This window comes from Oncorhynchus gorbuscha, linkage group LG04 (assembly GCF_021184085.1).
Source record: "Oncorhynchus gorbuscha isolate QuinsamMale2020 ecotype Even-year linkage group LG04, OgorEven_v1.0, whole genome shotgun sequence".
NCBI lineage: Eukaryota > Metazoa > Chordata > Actinopteri > Salmoniformes > Salmonidae > Oncorhynchus > Oncorhynchus gorbuscha.
In genome coordinates, this window is record NC_060176.1 from 60,681,863 (window position 1) to 60,705,068 (window position 23,206).

The following is a 23,206-nucleotide window of genomic DNA, read 5'->3' on the forward strand; positions in this document are numbered from 1 at the left end:
TTGGCCATGCTGTCAATCCAGCATGACTTTTGCCGCGTTCAAAACAACTGGAAATTCGGAACTGGGAAATCTTAGACTTCAGTGAGTTTAAGACAACTGGGAACTCTGAAAAAACCGAGCTCCGACTGGGAAAACATGTTTTGAACGGTCATCCAACTTGGAATTCCAAGTCGGGAACTCTGACCTCTTTCTAGAGCTCCGACCTGAAGATCATTATTCAGCGTGTTTTTTTCCAGAGTTCCCAGTTGTCTTGAAAGCACTATAAATCCAGAGAATGTCAAACTTCGATGGCAAAGTTTGATTACATAATTTGCCCACAAGAAGAACCGCCACGCAAATTCCTGTTTAAGTGAACACAACACAACAAGGTGAGTCCAAAAGTGCATTGTATTGTATGCTGCTGCATAAATGATGTAATATACCAGGGACATATGTATACTGTAGCTAAGAAAGTAACACTAAGTGTATGCTGTGTAGTAAGTTGTTAGTAGGCCATGTTCCTCACCCTAATAATTTGGTCCCTTTCCCCCTCATAACTTAGCCTACTGTTCTGACTTAATGGTGGACATGTAGCCTATAGCCTGTTTTAGAGAAATGTAATCATAAAATATTGTAAGAGCTTTCATTGTCTGCTTATATTCCCCCTGTATTTAACCTACAGTTCTGACTTGGTGTACAGGGAGAATAATGTAAGAACGGACCATTCTGAATTGTGTCACTCTACATATAAAAAATGCTGAACAAATATTTATATTGACCAAGTCCGTCCTAGCTCGCTCAATAACGTCTAAATCAAAATTACGGATTGCCTCTTATCTGCTTGTTGTCCCCTTACGCCATAATATGTATCTCAATTTTCATTAGAAACCACATTTGTTTAAGCAAGTCAGCCATATCAGCTATGTTTTTTTAAAGCAGTAAAGGAGGCTGAATTAACTGTTTTGCTGCCAGATAAGGCTCCGCTGAAAGCCAGGCGTAGCAGTGGTAAGGTGTTGGGACTCTACTATTGGGACAGCTTTGTGTAGGCCCTAACAGTTTGTGGGCACCGTTTTGACCGTTATAGTTCAATGAATGCATTGTTTAGTGTTGTGTTGTGTAGTGGCTTTGCTGGCATACATCCCACAATTTTTGTTTGTTTGTCCAACCAAGATTTACATGCTAAAATAGCCAACGCAAACTACCATCCATGTGATTGCTGTAAAAGGTTGTATAGAAATACGGTTCAGTGTCACAGTAAATTAAGGTTGTATAAAGTTATAGACACATTTACAATAGGTGTACAATAATAAATGCTGTGTACTCTGCTGCCCTGCAGATGTAAACCTTTCTAAATTGAAATTGAGAAGGGCGTGTCGTAACTTCGTGCAACGTGCAATGCCACAAGAGGGCTCTGATTGGTTATGCGCGCCACGAGTCTGGTGTCTACTGTGCAACACAGCACAAACCTAAACAACAGCGTAAAGGGACAGGCAGGGAATGACAAGAAGAGCATCCACCGCCTGACCAAGCTGGCACACGTAGACCATCAGAGATCAAAACATAAACAGAGCATTCGTCTGTCCTCGTAAATGTGTCATGCGCGCAACAGACAGTCATTAAATATCCGGTAAATCAGGAATATTGTTCTGTTGCTCTCTGTATTGGAGGTTGTCGTCTGACAACGACAATACAGACTACAGATAATATATGGGCTATTGAACTGAGTAATATTTATATTTCTAGATATTAATGTAGTGCAATTATGCAATTGTAAAATAGGCTACTGTTGATATAAATACTGAAATATGGGTTCTAGATTAAGCAGACAGAGTAGTCTGGACAATGATAATTTTACGAAAAGGCGTCGCAAGCATCTTGACAGCACAGGAGAAAGCGACAGAGGTGGAAGTCGAGGCAGCGGCGACTTTCTTTTTACAATGATTCTGAAATCAGACAAACTGCCGGGGATGCTGCGAAGGTCCAACCACAGTCCCTACGTGAGGCGAGTGGCATGGATCCGAGACATACAAAAGCTGCTCCGTGATCGCAGGATAGATCAGGCAACCGACGTGCTCAAACTATTGAGGAAGGTAAGGACACACTAAAGTATCTACATACATTTAATTGGAATTATTGCACACGAATCAAGCATGATTGCGCACAGTAGGCTGACGTCGCCTGCATCGATCTGCTGTCATGACAAATAGCTGTCATCACTAGTGTGCGCTGCTGATCATCATCATATGTTTGGTCAATCCCATCCTAACAATTTTGATTTTAGTATTTCAAACAGATACATTGCCCCATATGTAGCGAGCATAATTTAGACTGTCGTGGATGAGTCAGAATATTACACATTTTGTAGGCGCGCAACATTATTTCACCTCCATTTTAAGTAAACTGTCCTTTGCCACAGGTGTTCCTCCTATTGACCCGTTATGGAAGGAGGTGTTTGTAAACTATTAGGCCCGCCCACCACTCTCACTGTCAGCTCTGGCATCTGGTAATTTCCTTGGCACCGCTATAAACCATAGTATGCAGGTGCTGCTGCTATTTCAAATAACTATCACAGTTGCTATTCACAATATGATATGCATAACATATTGCACAGATTTGTCTGAGTGCATTCCCTTTTTCAGATTTTCTAATAATAGCAGAAACAGGATGCCATACCAGTTTAGAGTGACTCTGCCATATATAGAGTGAATCTGGCATATATTCTCATGAATAGGCAATGCTAAGTGCAACAGCAGTGGTGTCACATGGGACTGTGTCACTGTCTGTAGAAGTATTTTTTTATTAACAAAATGTTCCTATTTCTCTACATTATCTTGTGCAATTCCACACATGTAATGATAATGTAATATGCTTAGTATTGACATTTGTAGGAAAACCTGATTTTTACCAATTGAATTAAATCCTATTTTGTTTGTGTTTTGTCCTTAAATGTCTGATAATAAGGTTAGTTCATTTGCCACTGCATCTTGCTGCCAGACCATTCTCTGTAATGGACCTCGGCAGTTATAGCAGGAGAATGAACCGTCTATGGTTCCAGAAATACAGAAAATCACATCATTTACATATGGATCAATTCAAGTTCTGCCTCAGCTATACAGGAGATATTTATATGTAAATTCACATAGCTCAAATATAGAAGGTAGCATTGACATAGTATTTGTATACATTTAATTGGACCATCGAATTGGTAATGATTGCTACACAACATGCTTAGTCATGGTTAGTAGCACACTAAGACACAGGAATGCATGATGGCTTGAAAATTCCCAAGCAGAAACCATTGTGTCAAGTTTGGATTTAGTTCTATTTATTCGCAATCTACGCATCATGTTTCTAAGGAATGATCAAGAGTTCAAAACATGTTATCAGCTGAAAATAGTCATTTCTATAACAATACCGAGGGCATGACAATAAGACTGTTGATGCGCTGTAACAGTATCTGTGATAGACCTGTTTTTTTTAGCTCAAGCGTAAGCCCCTCTCTCTATCAGACGTTGTCCAATCTGTAGTTAATTACGCTGAGGACTTGACAGAGGAGAGCGTAGAAGATCCTTAATCAAGGCACAGAGACAACCCGGGGGGCCAAAACGGCATGACAGCCACATCACAGGGGACCCTGTTTTGATTGAATACGCCTCACATTATCAGCATTCAGGCTGTTGCAAATGGAGACGGGTCTCAAAAATTACATTCTGGTTTGTAACTTAATTAAAAGAGGTGATCCATCATCCACTGTAGAGTTAACGGGCGAGCTATGGTTAGGTTAGAGGTACTGTAACAACTGAATGAACAGTAGGCAACTGAGTTCATCATGTTGCATGTGCAGTAAAGTGGTAAAGTCTATTCTTCACAACATCCCATTTAAAAAGACTCCTCGTTGCTTCAGATCTGGTGTGGTTACTTCTGTATTGATCATGTTTTAATGCCTCTGAGATGATCAGATGTGGAAAAAAAAAAAACTGTCCTTTGCAATCAAGGCCTTTTGTTGTGTGTTTGTGTGTGTGTGTGTGTCCATCCTCCCTGTCTCTCATATCTCGCTGTATGTGCACGTCCATCTCTACCCCTCACATATGCAGGCTAATTAGGCCTTTGTAGAACTGAGGCTCATGACAGCTATCGTATTCAGCCTGTGAAAATAGTCCTTTTCTGTTCCATTTCTTCTCTCCTTACTTAATTCTTAATTCACGCCTTAAAAGGTGAATGCAAATCTTTTAATCCAGTGGGCTCTGATTTGTAGCTTGTTACTGTTATGCAGGTGAATGAGGACCCAAAAGCGACTTGGCGAAAACAGAGTCTTTAATCCAGTAAAGTAAAATACAATCAAAAAACACAACTTCCACCCGTAATGACGAGAACCGACTGGAGACTCGATCTTGAACAGCAGGTAGCCTCGGGAAGGCACTTGAACCTAGCAGACTCAGACACCTGCTCACCACGCAGCATCTGAGGGAAACACGACACGACTGGGCGATACACAAACACAGCACGGTGACCAATACATACAAGGATCCGACAGGACAGGAACGGAAAACAAAGGAAGAAATAGGGACTCTAATCAGGGGAAAGGATCGGGAACAGGTGTGGGAAGACTAAATGATTGATTAGGGGAATAGGAACAGCTGGGAGCAGGAACGGAACGATAGAGAGAAGAGAGAGCGAGAGAGTGAGAGAGGGAGGGGGAGAGAGAGGGATAGAAAGAGGGAACGAACCTAATAAGACCAGCAGGGGGAAACGAACAGAAGGGAAAGCATAACGACAAGACAATATATGACAAAACATGACAGTTACGGGCAGCATTCTCACTCAAATGCCTTTAACTTTACCTGTCATGTAGCAACTCTTTCGTGTCAGTCTGCCCTAAAAGAAATTGCCTGCACCATTCACGGATAAGTTGTTTTTAGATTCATGTTTAGAATGTATTGCACAATGGCAGACCTAAACAAAAGGCTTCATTAAACATCAAAAGAAGAAGCAAATGCTCATCCATCATTGAATGTTTATTGAACTCTCATATACTGCAGGATTTATCATAAGGACCCCAGTTAGTGCTAAAGTTAGAGATACAGGGTGTGCAATACTGTGGTACGCTAAAGCTCTTTGCAACTCCAAATCACTGAGGTGTGGGTGGATATCCCACAAGAAATGCTTCTGCCTGGAGCAAGGCACATTAAGCACATTAAAGTATTCAGGTAGAGCTCTCTTCAGATGAAAGCCTTCGCCCCCTTAAATTCATATTTTTTAACAAAAACAAAAAAATGTGCCTATCTGTGTCCAATCTACAGTAGCATCAACATTATTATCTCTGCGAAGTTTCAATGTAACAGCTTTCTTCTTCCACTTCTGAGGAGGAGTAGTAGGAAGGATCGAAGGACCAAAATGCAGCGTGGTATGTATCCATAATGTAATTTAATGAGAATGAATACAGAATACAAAAAGAACAAGAGAAACAAAATGAAAACCGAAACAGTCCCGATGTCACGTTCTGACCATCGTTCTCGTGTGTTTTCCTTGTTTTAGTGTTGGTCAGGACGTGAGCTGGGTGGGCATTCTATGTTGTGTGTCTGGTTTGTCTATTTCTATGTTTGGCCTGATAGGGTTCTCAATCAGAGGCAGGTGTTAGTCATTGTCTCTGATTGGGAACCATATTTAGGTAGCCTGTTTTGTGTTGGGTTTTGTGGGTGGTTGTCTCCTGTGTCAGTGTTTGTACCACACGGGACTGTTTCGGGTTTTCATGTTTCTTGTTTTTGTAGTCTGTTCATGTATAGTTTCGTTCTTAAAAAAAACATGAATCATAACTACGCTGCGTCTTGGTCCAATCCCTGCTACACCTCTTCTTCAGAGGAAGAGGAAGAAGAGAACCGTTACACCCGAATGGTGCAAACACTGAAACGGAAAATAATCACCCACAAAACACAGGTGGGAAAAGGCTACCTAAGTATGATTCTCAATCAGAGACAACGAATGACACCTGCCTCTGATTGAGAACCATACCAGGCCAAACACAAAATCCAACATAGAAAAATGAACATAGACAACCCACCAAACTCACGCCCTGACCATACTAAAAACAAAGACATAACAAAAGAACTAAGGTCAGAACGTGACAGTACCCCCCCCCCCCCCCCAATAGGTGCGGACTCTGGCCGCAAAACCTGAACTTATAGGGGAGGGTCTGGGTGGGTGTCTGTCCGCGGTGGCGGCCCTGGCGCGGGACGTGGACCCCACTCCATCATAGTCATTAACCGCTTCTTAACCCGCCTCCATGGCGCCTTTCAAGTGGTGATCCTCGCCGCCAACCTCAGACTAGGGACCCTAGCAACGGGTCCTGAATGGACGGGAGATTCCGGCAGCACTGGACAGGCGGGAGACTCTGGCAGCTCCGACGTGAAGGGCGACTCCGACAGCGCCGGAGTGAAGGCGATTCTGGCAGCTCCTGACTGACGGGCGGCTCTGGCAGCTCCTGACTGACGCGTGGAGGAGGCACTGGATAGATCGGACCGTGGAGGCACACTGGAGGTCTCGAGCACCGAGCCTGCACAACGCTACCTGGCTGGATACTCCCTGTCGCCAGGCCAGTGCGGCGAGGTGGAACAGACCGCACTGGGCTGTGCTGGCGAACCGGGGACACCGTGCATAGGGCTGGTGCCATGTACCCCGGCCCAAGGAGACGCACTGGAGACCAGATGCGCTGAGCCGGCTTCATGGCACCTGGCTCGGTGCCCACTCTAGCCCGGCCGATACGAGGCGCTGCGATGTAACGCACCGGGCTATGCCTGCGCACCGGGGGCACCGTGCGCCTCACGGCATAACACGGTGCCTGCCCGGTCCACCTCTCTCCACGGTAAGCACAGGGTGTTGGCTCAGGTCTCCTACCTGACTTAGCCACACTCCCCGTATGCCTCCCCCCAAGACATTTTTGGGGCTGCCTCTCGTCCCAGCCGCGCTGCCGTGCTGCCTCCTCATACCACCGCCACTCAGCTTTCGCTGCCTCCAGCTCTGCCTTGGGGCGGCGATATTCCCCAGCCAGTGCCCAGGGTCCTTCTCCGTCCAGAATGTCCTCCAATGAGAATCTCCCTCCTCCCTCCTCTCCTCCTCCCGACACCTGCCTCTGATTGAGAACCATACCAGGCCAAACGCAAAACCCAACATAGAAAAACGAACATAGACAACCCACTCAACTCACGCCCTGACCATACTAAAACAAAGACATAAGAACTAAGGTCAGAACGTGACACTCAATACCCACTTTATACCATATATTGTTTAATGTCATTAAAGCAGATGCGTCGATTTGATCATATTTCATTTCACAATATAGCCTACCAGTCGGGTGTGTCTGTGATAATGCTGCTGTCTTTACACAATTCATTGTTTTCATGAAATACAAAAAGCGATAATTGTGGCTTTATGGCTCTTTGAGTTATACTGTCTCTTCTTGTCTGATTTGTCAGGATCTGGGCTTGGAAGGCACATCTCTCAATGACATCTTATATAAGAACGCTGCTTTTCTCAACCTGGTGGACCCTATCTCCCATGAGTTGTTGCTCAGCCTGGCTCGTGAGATGCAGTGTCCCAAGAAGGTAAGCTCTCCACAACACTCATCTCATGGCGTATTGTCTGCTTGGCTTGGAATCAAGCTCCCAGAAATCAAGACGTCAAGAGAACGAGTCATGAATAGAATGAAATGCTGTTACAATACAATCATTATGGGGGAAGCTCTTCCACATTGTCTTGCAACTGCTTCTCCTCTGCTTCTGCTTCTCCTCGTGGTTTGGCTTCACATTGATTGGTCCTATAATAATGTCTGTGTGCTATTACCAACTGGATGTTGTTGACATAAAAATATTGATAAAACAATGATAGAATAATCTCTCAGTTATGCAACATTTACACATGATGGCAAATGATGTTGAAATGGGTTGGCGATGCCGAAAGTAACCGACTTTACATAACAGACAATGAATAGAAATAGCATCTTTATTTCCTCACCGTCCCTCCTGTTTTCCACACTGTTGCACACAGCCTTTGATTACTTTTACTTTGCTCCATCAAGGCACATAAATTGTGTTTTGCTCAGGAACAGCTCAAGGCAACAGTCTTAATGTAGCATTCAATAACAGAACCCTGTTCCAGTTGTTTTGAATGGTCTAGAATGACAGAGAGTAACAATTGTTTAAGTATAAAGAAACACTGAGCTGAACATGTCCTTTCATGATCTAAAGATGTATTTCAATCAATAATGCTCTGGTAGAACGTTTCTCAAAGATGTAGCAGTTACATAATGTACTGTTTTTTGCTTATACTTGCTGTGTTTTGTTTATACTTGCTGTGTTTTGTTTATACTTGCTGTGTTTTGTTTATATTTCATGTGGTCTCAAAGAGTGACAACCATATTTGGAACTAAACTAAAAACAGGCTATTCTTTTGTTGTTGTACTTGACTTTTCATTCTGTGTTTTGGGTGATTTATCTACCCCCAGAAGGATGCTGACACCATCAAGTCGTCAGATAAGATTTGCAGACAGCTGATCTACCACCTGACCCCTCACTCCAAGTGGCTCAGACAGAGCATGTCCAGACGGAAATCCCAGGCCTGGTGAGCCCCTCCGTCTTGCTATAAGTCTTTTACACATTGAGCCACTGCTCCATGAACCCTGACTCCCCAAACTGCCCAAATTTGAACACTGCCATTTGAAATGGTGCCAGTGCCACACCCAGACCTCTGACCACCACCCTAGACATCATCTAAGTGGGTTTTGAGTGGGTTTGGCTGACATTCACTAGGGCTGGGACACAGCGGCCTCTGGACTGGCAGGGCAGGACCATAGATGCAACTAGAAGTGTCAGTCATTCCTCTGTGTGGTGCTGCTGTCACCACAGCAATGAATTGTGCAATGGTTTCAGTCCTCTTTGACTCAGAACTTTGTCTCCATACAGACTACAAAAGTGGTCAGTTTGGTTGGGAGGAAATAGAGGGGTTATATAAAAATAAAATCCATTGGCACCTTAGATGAAAACAGGTTATTTATATCAACCAGTTTTCTTGTCATCATACTGCATTAATGTGCAAATAATTCATATGGAAATAGGTGGCAAATGAATTGGGAAGTTCTTCTGTATCTAGGTATTTAGTCATTCTATACACGAAAAAAGCAGGATATGACTACACTTGTTCCAGCAATTGCTAATTTAACATTTTTAAAGATGGATTGACAGTGGAAACAATCCATTTTTTAAATGAATAGAAAATAAGCAGAAGAGAACACGATCTGATGAGCTGTTCTCATTGTGCTTCAGTCTGAGGTAACAGCATGAAAAGACAGAGAATAACGAGTAAGTATCAAAATGATAGTAACATGAGGATCAACTGAAACAAGACATTGATTCCAATATCTCCTTGTCTTGCTGCTCAACTAATGTACAGTTGAACTCAAGCAAGGCTTTTATGCACCTGCAGACATTGATGTCCCCCTGATTTAGGAGAGACATTAGATTATGTTGAGACTGACTCACTGGCAGAATCTTAGAGTGTGAGAGGACGTGTTCCCATGTTGAACTTGTAGATGAGGTGGTTATTTTCACTGATTCATTCAGCTGTCTCCATAGAACCTGCAGAGAGCGACTGTCTCACACAGTCTGAGGCAAACAGCAGGACAAACATTAGTCATCACCTCCCATTGCTTGTTATGTTCCACTCTAGGGAAACTACACTCGCCCGTATTCAACACTCAAATGGCACTTTCTGAGGTGTTCCCCTATTCAAAGTTAGTTGAGTTGTGGAAAATCACAAAATAAAGGGTTTCTGCTAAAATATTCTTGAATGTTATCTGTCGAGCTCATTTTACTTGAGTAGAACTTTTTACATTTCTCACTACTATACCAGACTGCAATTCTTCCTTGCTGATTCAACTGTTTTTAAGTTAAGAACAAATTATTATTTTCAATGACGGCCTCAGAACAGTGGGTTATCTGCCTGCTCAAGGGGCAGAACGACCTGTGATAGGAGTTACTGCACAAGCAGTCACAAATCGAATGCTATGCAATTCACACAGATAGGCAGCTATACCACCCTGCTAAACAAATGCATAATAACTACCAACTATAACGTCTCATCACAATACATTTAACTGCTATAGCTACATCCACAGATCTTTCATGGCATATTCTGTTTAAAACAAGGTTTTTCTCTCCTGGCTAATTTGCAAATTCCTCTTCATAGGTTTAGACATACTCTTTATTTATCATATATGCATAGTCACTTTATCTATACATTCATGTACTGTACATACTACCTCAATTGGCCCAACCAACCAGTGCTCCCGCACATTGGCTAACCAGGCTATCTGCATTGTGTCCCACCACCAGCCAACCCCTCTTTTACGCTACTGCTACTCTCTGTTCATCATATATGCATAGTCACTTTAACCATATCTACATGTACATACTACCTCAATCAGCCTGACTAACCGGTTTCTGTATGTAGCCTAGCCACTTTTATTGCCTCTCTACTGTATGCAGCCTCGCTACTATTTTTCACTGTCTTTTTACTGTTGTTTTTATTTCTTTATTTACCTATTGTTCACCTAATACCTTTTTGCACTATTGGTTAGAGCCTGTAAGTAAGCATTTCACTGTAATACCTGTTGTATTCGGCGCATGAGACAAATAAACTTTGATTTGATTAATTTGTATATATGAGATTAATGAGGATACAGGCTTAGTATATCTGAGGCACATCATAACATGGCGGGTCAATCCACAGGGCCCCTGTACACACAGGAGACAGCTGAGGATTATGACAGTTGGCAACCTTGCATGGCCACTTCCTCTCTGTCTGTCATGTTGAAATGTCAGACCTGCAGCCAGCCTGCAGTAGTGCAGCAGACACCTGGGGTGAAGAAGGGGCAATAAGGAGCGGTAACCTGACTGATCAGTCTGACTCGACATGACGTTCTGCTCCTGTCCCACAGTTTTTCTGTGGCTGTGAAGGGAACTTTTACATTTTAGTCATGTAGCAGATGTTCTTTATCCAGAGCGACTTACAGTTAGTGCATTCAAGATAGCTAGGTGGGACAACCACATAACTCAGTCATAATAAGTACCTTTTTCCTCAATAAAGTAGCTATCAGCAAAGTCAGTGCTAGTAGGGGGAAAATACAGGTGCAAGTGTTAGTTAACAAAAGGCAAGTTGTTTTGGGGGAAGGACGGGGGTGCTGTGGGATTATTTAAGATACTATTTGAAGATGTAGGGTTTCAGATGTTTTTGGAAAATGGGTAGGGACTCTACTGTCCTAGAATTAGGGGGAGCTCATAGAGCAGAGTCCAGGCTGAGCAGGAGTTGCCCTCTCGTAGGGTGGGAGAGCCCAGAGACCAGAGGTGGTAGAACAGAGTACTTGGGTTGGGGTGTAGGGTTTGAGCAGTGCCTAAATGTAGGGAGGGGCAGTTCCTTTTGCTTCTCATACGCAAGTACCATGGTCTTGTAGTGGATGTGAACTTTGACTGGAAGACAGTGGAGTGTGCAGAGGAGCAGGGTGACATGGGAGAACTTGGAAAGGTTGAACACCAGGCGGGGAGCCCAGCCAACAGTGTCTTGCAGTAGTCCAGACAGGAGATGAACAGATGAATAATAGAGAGTGGTGCTTTAAACATTAATGACTTTGCAAAAACAAAATTATGTGAGCTGTGCAGTAGCCCAGGGGAGATATGTGGAGAAAATGGTCTCCTTGAAGAAATTATTCTCAACTATAGTGTATAGCAGAAATCTGTCTCTGTAGGGGCTCTTCATTTTGACAGTCAATATATTTAGCAGATTAACATGCCCAGGTAATTAAAAACAGTAATTTTGTGTTTTTTCAACAATGAGCCTTCTAATTTACAGTGACCCTCAGACCCTCATAAGAAATTCCTCTGGATTTAATGGCCACAATATTGATTCCTTTAAAAAGGCCATAAATGAGAGAGGGAGACACTCTTCATTCAGGGACTGAGACATTTCTTCTCTTGTTCCCAGAGCACAGTATACTCCTCACAGTGTACTCCTCACAGTATACTCCTCACAGTATACTCCTCACAGTATACTCCTCACAGTATACTCCTCACAGTGTACTCCTCACAGTATACTCCTCACAGTGTACTCCTCACAGTATACTCCTCACAGTGTACTCCTCACAGTATACTCCTCACAGTATACTCCTCACAGTATACTCCTCACAGTATACTCCTCACAGTATACTCCTCACAGTATACTCCTCACAGTATACTCCTCACAGTATACTCCTCACAGTATACTCCTCACAGTATACTCCTCACAGTGTACTCCTCACAGTGTACTCCTCACAGTATACTCCTCACAGTATACTCCTCACAGTATACTCCTCACAGTATACTCCTCACAGTGTACTCCTCACAGTGTACTCCTCACAGTGTACTCCTCACAGTATACTCCTCACAGTATACTCCTCACAGTATACTCCTCACAGTGTACTCCTCACAGTGTACTCCTCACAGTATACTCCTCACAGTATACTCCTCACAGTGTACTCCTCACAGTGTACTCCTCACAGTATACTCCTCACAGTATACTCCTCACAGTGTACTCCTCACAGTATACTCCTCACAGTGTACTCCTCACAGTATACTCCTCACAGTGTACTCCTCACAGTATACTCCTCACAGTATACTCCTCACAGTGTACTCCTCACAGTATACTCCTCACAGTGTACTCCTCACAGTATACTCCTCACAGTATACTCCTCACAGTATACTCCTCACAGTGTACTCCTCACAGTATACTCCTCACAGTGTATGAGGAGCAGGGAATGCGCAGATGAAGTTTATGTTGCTCATCATCACACATTGCTTCCACAGTACATCATATATACACTATACTGTGCAGTATAAAGCCTGGTGTGAATAAATGTCAATACGTTATAGCATCTCTCTATATGTAAAATGCCCTTTTTCAACATTTTGTTAAGGATCGGACCCTTTTATTAATTTTCCCCTAAAATCTAACTGTCTGTATCTCTGGACCTGAAGCAAGGATATGCATATTCTTGATACCATTTGAAAGGAAATGCTTTGACGTTTTTGGAAATGTGAAATTAATGTAGGAGAATATAACACATTAGATCTGGTAAGAGATATTCCATCATCTTTGAAATGCAAGTGAAAGGCCATAATGTATTATTCCAGCACAGATGCAATTTAGATTTTGTAGTGTATGTGCAAAGTTTTACGCTTTGAATACACCGACAGCGTAGTTGCATTTTGGTACACCAGAATTACATTCATTTCCAATGAAACGCTGTGTTTGCCTTGCAGCCTTGCGTTGCAGAGGTGTGGTGCGTACGTTCGATGTGGTCCATACGTTGGATTCAAAGCACTACACAGCTGATTAAAATGATCAACTCATCAAAAGGCTTTGATGATTTGAATCAGGTGTGTAGTGATAGGGCAAAAACGAAAATGTGCACCCCTTTGGATCCCCAGGACCATGATTGAGAACCACTGCTGTAGAGGTTTTAAATTACAGCCTTAATCTAAAATGGATTAAATAAACAAATTAAAAATAATAACATTTAAAAAAAATCCTCATCAATCCACTCACAATACCCCATAATGACAAAGCAAAAACAGCTTTTTTGAAATGTTTGCAAATGTATTAAAAATAAAAAACAGATACTTTATTTACATAAGTATTCAGGCCCTTTGCTATGAGACTTGAAATTGACATGTTTCTACAACTTGATTGGAGTCCACCTGTGGTAAATTCAATTGATTGGACATGATTTGGAAAGGCACACACCTGTCTATATAAGGTCCCACAGTTGACAATGCATGTCAGAGCAAAACAACAAGCTATGAGGTCAAAGGAATTGTCCGTAGAGGTCAGAGACAGGAATATATCGAGACACAGATCTGGGCAAGGGTACCAAAACATTTTTGCAGAATTGACGGTCCCCAATAACACAGTGGCCTCTATCATTCTTAATTGGAAGAAGTTTGGAACCATCAAGACTCTTCCTAGAGCAGGCCGCCTGGCCAAACTGAGCAATCGGGGGAGAAGTGCCTTGGTCAGGGAGGTGACCAAGAACCCAATGGTCACTCTGACAGAGCTCCATGGTGGTGGCAGCATCATTCTTTGGGGATGTTTTGCAGCGGCAGGGACTGAGAGACTAGTCAGGATCGAGGGAAAGATGAACAGAGCAAAGTACAGAGAGATACTTGATTTAAAAAAGTGCTCAGAACCTCAGACTGGGGGGTGAAGGTTCACCTTCCAACAGGACAACGACCCTAAGCACACAGCCAAGACAACGCAGGAGTGGCTTCGGGACAATGTCCTTGAGTGGCCCAGGCAGAGCCCGGACTTGAACCCGATCTAAAATTTCTGGAGAGACCTGAAAATAGCTGGGCAGTGATGCTCCCCATCCAACCTGACAGAGCTTGAGAGGATCTGCAGAGAAGAATGGGAGAAACTCCCCAAATACAGGTGTGCCAAGCTTGCAGCGTCATACCCAAGAAGGCTCGAGCCTGTAATCACTGCCAAAGGTGCTTCAGTAAAGTACTGAGTAAAGGGTCTGAATACTTATGTAAATATGATATTTCCATATTTTTTAAATGTTTTATACATTTGCAAAATGTTCAAAAAAACGTTTAGTTGTTTTGTGATTATGGGGTATTGTGTGTAGATTGATGAGGGGAGAAAACAATGTAATACATTTAGAATAAGGCTGTAACGCAACAAAATGTGGAAAAAGTCAAGGGGTCTGAATAATTTCTGAATGCAGTGTACAATTGTATTGTGATTGTATGAAGCAGAACAATGCATTAGATCAATGGGCTCTCTTCCTTATTGCCTAGAATGAGCCATTGCCATGCTATTCCAATTCCTGAAAGTCAGCACTAAAGCAACATCAAGGTGCAATGCCTTTAATACAAATCTAAGCGTCTGTGGACACCAAGATCACACAAATGTCATCTTTCAAAGGGCATGAGGATTTTTCTCTGATAGGCTCATGATGTGAGGTCATGCACTGAAACAGATATCCAGCCTTATGGTTTTGCTTCTCAGTCACATGTTGAATGTATTCAATTTCCACATCACATCAAATGGAACCCACACCTGCCTTTCACAGAGAAGTTGTTCTGTCCACTGAAGCAACACAACTTACATGCTGACCAGACCGGACACGTTGCTTGCGCGAACGTTGCAAAATAAATTTACACATACATGTTATTCAATCATTGCACACACACTGCTTGCGAGCGTCTGCGTGGCCAGGCGCTGAAATAGAATCTGGGTCTATTTGTGATGCTCAACACGCTGCAAGTCCGTCCTCTCTCATCTTCTCATTGGTTTTTAGTAGCATACACTACCGTTCAAAAGTTTGGGGTCACTTAGAAATGTCCTTGTTTTGAAAGAAAAGCACATTTTTTGTCCATTAAAATAAAATTGATCAGTACAGTGTAGACATTATTAATGTTGTAAATGACTATTGTAGCCTGAAACGGCTGATTTTTTTAATGGACTATCTACATAGGCGTACAGAGGCCCATTATCAGCAACCATCACTCTTGTGTTCTAATGGCACATTGTGTTAGCTAATCCAAGTTTATCATTTTAAAAGGCAAATTGATCATTAGAAAACCCTTTTTCAATTATGTTAGCACAGCTGAAAACTGTTGTGCTAATTAAAGAAGCACTAAAACTGGCCTTCTTTAGACAAGGTGAGTATCTAGAGCGTCAGCATTTGTGGATTCGATTACAGGCTCAAAATGTCCAGAAACAAAGAACTTTCTTCTGAAACTCGTCAGTCTATTCTTGTTCTGAGAAATGAAGACTGGGGTCACTTAGAAGTTGATTGCCAACCACCATATAAAGTCCAAAGAAGAAAAGCCATATGAAGTCCAACGAAGCCTGAAGGAAGGAGAGATGAGGAGAAACAACCGTTTACCGTTTCATCTGTGGATTGATTGTCAGAGTAGAGGACCTTGTGCATTTCAGGTAAAATAACAACCCAATGTTGTCATGTGTGCTCCCTCTCCGGCCTCTAGGTCACCAGGCTGCTCGTTCTAGCGCACACCTGTCACTATCATTACGCGCATCAGCGCATTATGACACTCACCTGATCTCCATCACCTCCTTGATTACCTGCCCTATATATGTCACTCTTGTTGGTTCCTTCCCCAGACGTCATTGTTTCTGTGTTATGTCTGTGCGTTGTTCGTGTTTTCTTGTTTTGTACTATGTTACGTTTATTTATTAAAACACTCACTCCCTGAACTTGCTTCCCGACTCTCAGCGCACATCGTTACGGAATAACGCCTCACCTTAGGGAAGCATCAGGTAGTGTTTTTTGTAGTTTTTTGTTTTTTGTAGGTGATGACAGGTCCGGGTGTCAGAACCGAAGCTACCTGGGAGGCCTCAGCTGGTTTGTCGGATTCCCATGCCTCAGCTGGCTCGACGGGTTTCCATACCTCAGCAGGATCGACATGCTCCCATGCCTCAGCTGCCTTGACAGGCTCCCATGCATTTTCTACCCTGGTCAAATCTGTTAATTCCATGTTTTCTCTTTGATGGCTTAAAGTGTTAAATATTTTTATCAATCAAATATTTCTGCCACCCTCTCCTGTTGCCACAATCCCAAATCTATAACTATAATTTTTCTGCCGTTTGTCTGTCTAGATATTTTCTTGTTTCAGTCATTAAAACAGGTTGGTTTGGCTTTCAAATGAAGTGTCATATAATCAGATGGTGAGTGTTTTGGCTCTTGGTAAAAAGGAAGTCAATGCTTTTCATTCTCTGAATGAGGAGCTTGGATGTTTCGGATGTTTTGGCCCATCACTGTGTACACTGCTAAATCCTCATGCTGCAGAATCTATATCAGCCTTCCTCTCCAAGCGTGCCCAACCTCCCTCCTTTACACATCACAGGAAACACAATATGACACAATGCCATGTTCCCTGCTTACACACTTAGATGATACAGTTAAGACCAAAATGTCAGTACTCAGCCCCTCTATTTCCCTTATTCATTAAAAAAAGGTGCTACCTAAAACCTCAAAGGGTTCTTCGGCTGTCCCCGTAGGAGAACCCTTTGAACAAACCTTTTTTGGTTCCAGGTAGAGCCCTTTGGGTTCCATGTAGAACCATTTCCACAGAGGCTTACACCTGGAACCAAAAATGGTTCTCCTATGGGGACAGCCAAAGAACCCTTTTGGAACCCTTTTTTCTAAGAGTGTAAGCTCTGAGATATCTTCACTGAGCGTTTGTACTTTCATATCCAAGAATGTCTCAAATAATGGTCAATATCCAACACTTTGTTTCTTTACAGTCTCAAGACAACCCTGCAGAGAAAAGTATCCACTGACACAGTTGACTTGTCTGGCATACCTCTCTCCAGTCGAGATGTTCGCCACGTGGCCTTCTACCTTCAGAACAGTGGGGATGCAGTGGTGGCTGTGGATATCAGTTTCACTGAGCTCCAAGATGAGAACCTCCGTGTCCTGCTACCGGTCCTGGGGTCTCTGCCCAAACTCAACACCCTGGCCCTCAACGGCAACAGGCTGACCCTGGCCATAGTCAAAGACTTGACTGAGATCCTGAAAGACCCGAAGAAGTTCTCCAGCCTGGCTTGGATTGATCTGGGCAACAACTTTGACATTTTCACCATGCCCCAGCCCCTGTTAGTGGCCCTGCGACGCCGCTGCAGCCTGAAGAGCAGCTTGCCCACCATCTATGAGTACACAGAGGGCCAACCCTACTGCTACCACATGGAGACCTCCATTGAGGAACCCAGCCACTACGAGGAGGAGGAGGCAGGGGAAGAGGAGGGGGAGGAAGATGAAGACGAGCTGGAGCCATGGGCTATAGGGGGGAAGAAGATTTCAAAGGACTTCACACTACACTACTGTGAGAGGTGATGAGTTAAAGTCCCCCTGGCTCGGTTCAGCTGTTTGAAAGGCCTTCCCACAGCTTCAAGTTCCTACCTTTCCCATGTTGCCCTTTACACCATGAGCCCAGTCACCCATTGTGGCACGAGGGATGTTTAGCGCCACACATTCCAGAGACCATCGTTCCAACACAGCCACCAATGAATCTCTCACCATCTATGAGTTAACCCACACAAGACCACTGCAGTAACTGATTATGTTGGTGACTTACTGTGTTGGTGGATGGTGCTCCTGGGAACGAGGTGTGGTTTCATTGGAGGTTCGCTAGAAGAATTTAGGAAAAGGTGCTCTCTCTCTCGCCCTCTTAAAGTAGCAGCTGTGGAGCAAATCCCAAGGACTTCGGATCAGACGGCTTGACGGAGGAGCGGCATAGCGCTGGTGGTCTAATGAGCTGCTGTTGGTTTGGAAGCAGTAGGTTCTCTACCAGGACTGTCACTGAGACTATCCCTGGCAGGCAGGGCCTAGCTCCACATTGTGTGTTCTCTGTTAATCTCTCAACAAAGGCTATGAAACAAGTTCAACAGACTATACAGCCGACGAACCGTCACGTGATTCTGGCAAAACTGCTAAGTCAAGACTTTTTGCCCCCCCCCCTCCCTTTCGAAATGTCCACTTGTGAATACCTACGTAGATGTAAATGATGACACAAAACAGGGCTCTGTTGTGTTTCCACAGGCTATTTTAGTGCACTGCTGGTGAATAAAGCCATCTTCGAAGACAACAGGTAGGACTCAACAATAGACTGATTGTTTGCTGTTGTCCAAAACTCTGAGATTCACCACTGGATTTTGGATGTTTTAGTCATTATCATTTTAGAACACATGTGGGATGAATGACAGTGCAGACAAGCCCCCAGGGTGGACTCATTCATCTCGTTGTAGTGAGGAACGTACCAAATGGAATCACATACTGACACCCTTTGTACTAATATGTCGTTATTAACATTTATATGTGTGTTTGTTTATATGTGTGTTTGTTTATTGTGGGAGAAACATGACTGTTACATATCAGTTGTAGGCTATTACCAGGGCTGATAATCAGCGGGGTGGGCTGAGTGTAGTGCTGGATAGTGGTGGTCTATGAAATAGCACATAATAGTTCAGTTGGGTTTACCAACTACAGCTGAGCTCCATGCTGTATTGCACTTTAAGAAAGGTGAGAAATGGATTTGACTTCAGATCCATTTCATTCTCTCATTGATGCATAAAGCTTTTTACCAATTCATCCTAATATCAATATTGATTTTTCACAATGATATTTCAGAAGCTTAACCACACTGACACCATAATGTACATAAAGGTCATTCAGCAAACTGCTATTAATAGAGTCAATGCATTAACAATAATTTAATAACTGGATGTAATATACTGGTATCATCTGATTGAATATGTGTGAGGGTGTTTAATGTGTGTTTGCTGTTGTATAATGTCTGATAGCTGTTGTAACTGTTTGTATTATTAATCGTAGTTATTTCATTGTGAAAATGAGCACTCTAACCTCTGCTGGAACAATTAGGGGACACACAAGGGCAAGGTATTAATAAACTAATGACATACCGCTAGCAACAAATGTTCCCCATTTCACTGACATTAAATGTACACTGACATGTAGCACAGGAAATCACTTTTCATGTACAATATGTGTATGTTTAAAAAATATCAAAGGTGTTGTAATGGTTTTATGGGACTATGGTAGGAAAATACTTTGCTCACACTGTATATGTTAGCATTGTGTGTCATTGTTATACTATTTGTCAACTCTGGGTCATTGTATCTGTATGTGGTGCCATACTTAGAATGACATTTTACTGCCAATAAAAACAGTGACTCTAAGCAACTGTTTGCAGGATGAAGTGTAACAGAAAGAGAAGAGTAAAGATTGGCATAAGGTTGGCACAAGAGTTAAGTTTAATTTCTATGTTAAAGTCATGATTGAGTGTTTGAGTGGGGGTGCAGGTGATTTAATAATGACACTGCTAGCAACAAATGTGATGAGTTAATTGTTTGTCTCTTTGGGTTGTTTTGACTCGTCTGCCGCTGTCATTGGCACAAACAGCAGGAGGAAGTGTAGAAGTGTCTGTAAACAACAAAACAGCTATGCAATCACTTGAGAGGTGATTGATGTGGGTGGCTAGGCTAGAGTTTTTGGGGTTGAGGGTGTACTGTGTGTCTGTGTGCCAGTGGAGTGGTTTGTCTGCGTTGTTGCATCCCATTAGTAAAAACCTTAAGCTCCCATCATGCACCAGGGCAACACAGTGGCAGGGATAGGGTGGCAGTCACAAGGTCTTGTCCCTGGTCCTCTCCTCCCCGGCCTTTTGTTCCTGCCACCACAGATGGTAATGTGGCATTTCCACCAGGTGGCTCCCATAAGGTCACAGCACAGTGTGACTGTCACACCTCCCAGGTCGCAAATGCCATGTTCTATCTGGGTCAGACATACACACTGTAACAGTCAAGGATTGCCCACACCACATCTTGTAGATTGGGTCTTGCTTACAGAGCAAGTCAAACATCATACATGTGAAAGTCTTAGTTCGCTTGTTTGCAAATACTTTAAGACATGAGCAGATTTGCTGTATCTACTATGTTCACAGTGCTCATGACTAAAGGCTTCCTGGGTATTCTTTTAAAAGGGAATCACAAAATGTATTTAAAGGTCATAAAATACATTGTGCTGTATCCCCTTCCTTTGTCCAGTGAATAGTTAGCACTGATCTGAAATTCAAAGATGATCGTTACCATCCTTCTTGTCTGATAGAGCAATACTGTTTGCATAATGACTTAGGAGGAAGCACACTTGAATAGGTTGTAGAATTAAGCCTGCTTCTGCTAAATCAAGGGGAGGATCATTTTGTGTGATGCTTTATTTTCTGTTTAATAGCTACACTCCCTGACCAAAAGTATGTGGACACAGCTCATCGAACATCTCCTTCCAAAATCATGGGCATTAATATGGGGTTGATTCATCTCAAATGTGTTTGATGGGGTTGAGGTCAGGACTCTGTGCAGGCCAGTCGAGTTCTTCCATACCATCTCGACAAATCCTTTCTGTATGGACCTCGCTTTAAGCACGGGGGCATTGTCATGCTGAAACAGGAAAGGGCCTTCCCCAAACTATTACCACAAAGTTGGAAGCACAGAATCATCTAAAATGTCACTATGCTGTAGTGTTAAGATTTCCCTTCACTGGAACTAAGGGGCCTAGCCGGACCAGGACAGAAGATTTTTGCACGATACACGATTCAGCACTCGCCGGTCCTGTTCTGTGAGCTTGTGTGGCCTACCACTTCGCGGCTGAGCCATTCTTGCTCCTAGACATTTACACTTCACAATAACAGCACTTAGAGTTGACCAGGGCAGCTCTAGCAGGGCAGAAATTTGACAAACTGACCTGTTGGAAAGTTGGCATCGTTTCACTGAGCTCTTCAGTACGGGCCATTCTACTGCCTATGTTTGTCTATGGGGATTGCATGGCGGTGTGCTCAATTTTATACACCTGTCAGCAATGGCTGTGACTGAAATAGCCAAATCCACTCATTTGGAGGGGTGTTGACATACTATATAGTGTATATTCACGATGATGGCTTCTACAATTACCATCGAAGTCCCTTCAATCTTACAGCGATGCCATTTATCTATTGTTTACTTCAATTACTACTCTAATGACTTCCGGACCAGCAATGATAATCATACCAAAAGATTTATTAGAATGAATTCTGATTCATTTACAGTATTAAAGTAAACATATTTTGTATCAACAGCACTTGCTCTAATCAGACACTCAAAACAGAAACAAAAGAGGAGTCTCATCTTCAGAAAACTTGATACAGGAAAGAGCATTGTATCTGCAATGAGCCATTTACTGATCCCATTATCTTGCACCATCCCCTGTATACTCCAGCACCCTGGAAAAAAGGAAAACCGCAAGAAGCCAAACAGATAGACAGCTCCTAATACAATCTGGTACAGAGCAGCGGAAATACCCAGCAGATCTCAATAGGGATGAGCTATGCTTATGAAACATGCCCAGCTGACTCACTAGCCCTGTTTATACCTGGTTCTACATGCGTCTTTTGTCCTGATCATTCGGATTGTGCCCACATTTTTAGACAGGTGTAGACAATTAAAAATGCATTGTGAACTGATTTTGATCAGATATTATAACTGTAAACGAGCAAGATCAGGACAAGATCAGTACAAAGGATGCATGTTAGCGGAAGGTATAAACGGGGCTACTGATTCCTCCCAGAGTGTTTCATTTGTAAAAAATTAAGGCCCAAAAACAACACAACAGCTCTCTGTTTCTAACAACTGGAGCAGACCAGCTCTTCCCTCTGCACCCTCAGGCATACAGAGGACTAGGTCGATGCGTTCAGGACTGTTCTGTTCAGGGCTTCAACAGTAGGATGCTCTTATAATATGTGACACTTGATATTAACATTCTGTGTAAGATCAACATCTGTCCATCATTTACAATGTGATAGACCGCAGCTAATATAATACCCCTCCCATGACAAATCAGATATTACATACAGTATGCTTATCCAACAGTGGTCTGTATTTAAGGGTCAGTGAATGTTTTCATAAGGTGTGAGGAAAATTTTCTGTTAAGCCCTACTAATACTAGTGTACTAAAATATCCTTATTTAAGCCTGGGCATTGGGCTAGAGATAGTTAAAGAAACTAAATCATGTAAGCTAAGTAACAAAGGTAAAGATAATTAAGATATCTTATCTGCGGAATATGCTTTTATGATTGAACTGTTGAAACTCTTGTTATTAGAATGTCTCCTTTTGGGCTCTGGTGTTGGCAGCTGTGCTTCCTCCCTCAAATGGGCCTCAGTCCCATTGGGTCCAGAAAGGGGAGAATTCATGCTTATCTATCACATGTCGCTGTTGCTATGCAGAATATCAGCAGGGAGTATGGCAAAGAAAGTCAGAAGGAAAAATGGTTTCCATATGTGACCTGTGTGTCTTCATTGCAAACCATGTGAAGGGATGGCGTGAATAATGGGGAACCAATCACTTGTCTCCACAGTGTTTGTGTGTCAGTCACCTCTTCCTAGAGGGAGATTGTTCTCTCTCCTAGTTCAAGGTGGAAACTAAGTGACAACAAATGTCCTAAGTTCTTAGTACTGAACAAAACAAGTTATTTGTATTTGGGGCCCAAGGTCTGGCACGGGATGTGTGGGGTTAGTGTTTGGAACCATTGTACATCATATCTGAAGTTGCACCTATCCTGAGTTAGTATATATCCC

At 42.9% G+C, this 23,206-nt stretch overlaps 1 protein-coding gene across 1 annotated transcript; it reads left to right on the forward strand.

The window, feature by feature from the left end:
• The first annotated feature begins 1,456 nt into the window (after nt 1–1,456).
• On the forward strand, nt 1,457–21,301 carry LOC124034396 (leucine-rich repeat-containing protein 75B-like). The gene is made up of 4 exons (XM_046347540.1): nt 1,457–2,069; nt 7,449–7,577; nt 8,477–8,592; nt 17,332–21,301. Exons 1-4 carry the CDS (start codon nt 1,785–1,787, stop codon nt 17,918–17,920), a joined length of 1,119 nt encoding a protein of 372 aa, XP_046203496.1. The 5' UTR covers nt 1,457–1,784; the 3' UTR covers nt 17,921–21,301.
• The last annotated feature ends 1,905 nt before the right edge of the window (nt 21,302–23,206 follow it).

Excerpts from the sequence above, each read along its gene's own strand:
- LOC124034396 (XM_046347540.1), top strand. The coding sequence starts at position 1,785 with ATGGGTTCTAGATTAAGCAGACAGAGTAGTCTGGACAATGATAATTTT. Across the intron at positions 7,578-8,476 it reads AGATGCAGTGTCCCAAGAAG|AAGGATGCTGACACCATCAA; the intron begins GTAAGCTCTCCA and ends ATCTACCCCCAG. Across the intron at positions 8,593-17,331 it reads AGACGGAAATCCCAGGCCTG|TCTCAAGACAACCCTGCAGA; the intron begins GTGAGCCCCTCC and ends GTTTCTTTACAG.